Source organism: Crocodylus porosus, unplaced genomic scaffold (genome assembly GCF_001723895.1).
Source record: "Crocodylus porosus isolate Cpor-Errol unplaced genomic scaffold, CroPor_comp1, whole genome shotgun sequence".
Classification (NCBI taxonomy): domain Eukaryota; kingdom Metazoa; phylum Chordata; order Crocodylia; family Crocodylidae; genus Crocodylus; species Crocodylus porosus.
Window position 1 is genome coordinate 43,932,788 of NW_017728947.1, and position 2,795 is coordinate 43,935,582.

The 2,795-nt window shown below is 41.9% G+C and overlaps 1 protein-coding gene across 6 annotated transcripts in view; it reads right to left on the reverse strand.

The window, feature by feature from the left end:
* MYBPC3 (myosin binding protein C, cardiac) overlaps window positions 1-2,795 on the reverse strand; it is a 102,986-nt gene that overhangs the window by 39,424 nt on the left and 60,767 nt on the right. For all 6 annotated transcript variants that reach the window (XM_019552252.1, XM_019552251.1, XM_019552249.1 and 3 more), the window contains 2 exons: window positions 1,818-1,847; window positions 1,508-1,644 (listed from right to left, as the gene is read on the reverse strand). In XM_019552252.1, coding sequence (XP_019407797.1) covers window positions 1,508-1,644; window positions 1,818-1,847 — 167 coding nt within the window. The remainder of the gene's footprint in view (window positions 1-1,507; window positions 1,645-1,817; window positions 1,848-2,795) is intronic.

Here is a 2,795-nt window from a genome sequence, read left to right on the forward strand (position 1 = left end):
GGGAATAACTTTTAGTGGAGCAGCTGTATTGTTGGAATGAAGTTAGACAAACTTTCAAACATGCAGTTTTTTATCAGGAAAGGAAAGCCTCTGTGATTTTAAAGCAAAGCCATGAGCTGAAGGACAAGGATCCTAATTCGACATAGGACAATGACTTAAACCCAAAGAATGCTCCAAAATGGTAAGAAAACTGAGGCAGGGAAATGTGTATAAGTGGGTGTATTTTATCTACAGCTGTGTATTTATTAGGCTAAATATATAAAGATTAAATGGTGCTTTGGAGTTCCATGCGTGTGTGTGTGTGTGTGTGTGTGTGTGTGTGTGTGTGTCTGTATTCTGTATTACAGGTATCGTGTTTCTTTCAAAGTTAAACTGGAGACCCAGAGCACCCACATGACTACTGTCCTGGAAGAGGGTGTGTTTAAACTACTGGGGACCCTAAGGGGATTGGTGCTAGTCCCAAGAGCCAGGCAACTGGGTAGCCGGCCCCGCTTGCTCCCCAAGTGCTGCTCCAACCTCCTTCCCTGTGCTACTTTCTGCTTCCTGCCCTGTGCTCCCTATTTAGTCTACTACTCTGATTTTTGTTCCCTGGCCTATATGCCACCATGCTGCCTGTTGCCTCTCCAGTCTATGTGCCACACACAGGTAGCCACAAGTTGGTCCCCTCTGTGCTAAAACAGCATTAGCTCTTCAAGGGCAGGCCTAAGGGCATCCAGCCAGGGGCAGTGAATGGATTTTGTTCAGACCCTGGAGCACTAAAGTAGACTAAGCCCAGGGAGTTGGTCCCCTAACACAATATTCTGAGAAGTATCCATCAAGAGGGGGGAGCTTTCTCAGGGCTCTGTGTGTGATGCCTTTTTAGTTTTTCTCTGGCTTCCTACAATCATGCTAATAATCAGGACAGGTAGTAGACACTCTCTAAATTCACAAAGCCTAAATTTGTAGCGTACTCAACAAAACTGGCCCCTTGTACACATGAGTCTACTCCTTCCAAATTAATCCACTATGATATTGGGAGGGCAATTTGTTTGCAAACTGTGATGAGAAGGATCATTTGATAGGAAAGAACAACAGTGCAGCCTACAGAACTCTTCCTTCCTCTGGAGCAAAGTTGTTTGAAAGGGCAGATGTCCATGGCTTCCTTATTTCCTGTGCAGTGGGAAGAAAATGAACTAGTGGTGACAGCCTATTTATAACACATGCTGGTTGTATGGTGATATACAGGTGGACGGACTACCACCCATGCTTCCTCACTTTTGCTCTGCTGAAAATAGACACTTCAGAGGATCACAACTCAACGTGACTACAGCAGCAATTGTTACATCACCAGGTGTGATTTGCTCCTACTTTAGTCTTATTTTTTCTATTCCTTTTTAAGCTCTATTTTTGAAGAGATGTGGAAAAGTTAAACCCCAGAACTGAGAATTAGAATCTGATTTAAAAACAGAAAAAGAAATAACCTCTTATGATCTCTTTTCCTTAGCCACTTTTTCAGACAGCACATTACCTTTTTTACTTTCTGCCAAATTACAGAGGGTATTGGGTCTCCTGAAATGGGAACATCCAGTCTCAGCTTATTCCCAGCCACCACAACAATAGTATCAGGAGACTGACCCATGCAATCCAAATGGATTTTGGGGGGTTCTGTAGCAAAAGCAGAGAAAATAAATCAATGTAGTTTGAGCATTTATATGAAAAGAGGATGGTTTCTTAGCTGTTGTATTAAAGAGGTTCTGTACCCCTGCTAAGGTTTGAAAAACCTTAAGGTGACTTGTTCAGGTTTTAGTCATTTGTGCAGAAATGAACCTTAGTCTTACCTTCTCTTGGCACAAAATCAATCTTGATCTCTGGAAAGAAGGAAAAACAGAAAGCTAAGAATGTATCTGAAAGTCTCACATAGCCTGCACACCAAAAATAGTTTTAAATAGATAACATCTCAGTGGCTGTAAATCAACAGATGAATCATGTAATAATTTGGAGGTACAAACAAGCAAAATTTTATGCATGTAAATTTACTTATGTAAACTATCTTTTTGTCTTAAGTCTTCCCCTCCTAGTTTAAACCCTTTTGGAAGGAGCTCTGGTGAAGGAATTATTTGCAAAGATTCCCTTAAGCTGATTTCAACCCATTATCTAAGTGAGACCTTTCCATTCACTGAAAAAGCCTACAGGATGTGCTATAAAACTTGATACAAACTAGAGGGATACATGGAAAGTTATGGTCATCTGCATATCAGCTGCATGGCTGGAATTGTCAGGGAAGCATCTAATGTGAACTCTACGGCCTTTATTTTACAATACTTTCCTGGGAATCTCTAATGGGGAAAATGAACCACCTCACCTGCTCATTCCATTCTCTACAATTTTGTTATCTATTTGCCCCCAACATAGATACTGGACCTGCAAGAAGGCCTGTGTAGAGGTCTGGCCCTCACTACTTTTCTGTGCAGAAGAGAAAGATCTGTGCAAAGGTCTAAATAAGGACTGTATGAGCCATGTCACTAACAACTAAGGGATGACGTACACATGTCCACAGGATTGGGTTTTTAGACTGTCAAGGCATCTATTCTTTCCATGAATTTAGAAAGTGCCAAGCACACTGAGTACTGAGGATAGAATTGAGTCAGCCTCACTTCTATCCTGGGGAAGGTCTTTGAAAAAATTATTAAGGGCCACATTTATGAGAGCCCTGCAGGGGAAGTGATGTTGAGGGGTAACCAACATGGGTTCGTGCAAGGCCGATCCTGCCTGACTAACCTGGTTCTTTCTATGACCAGGTAACAGAGAGCTTAGAT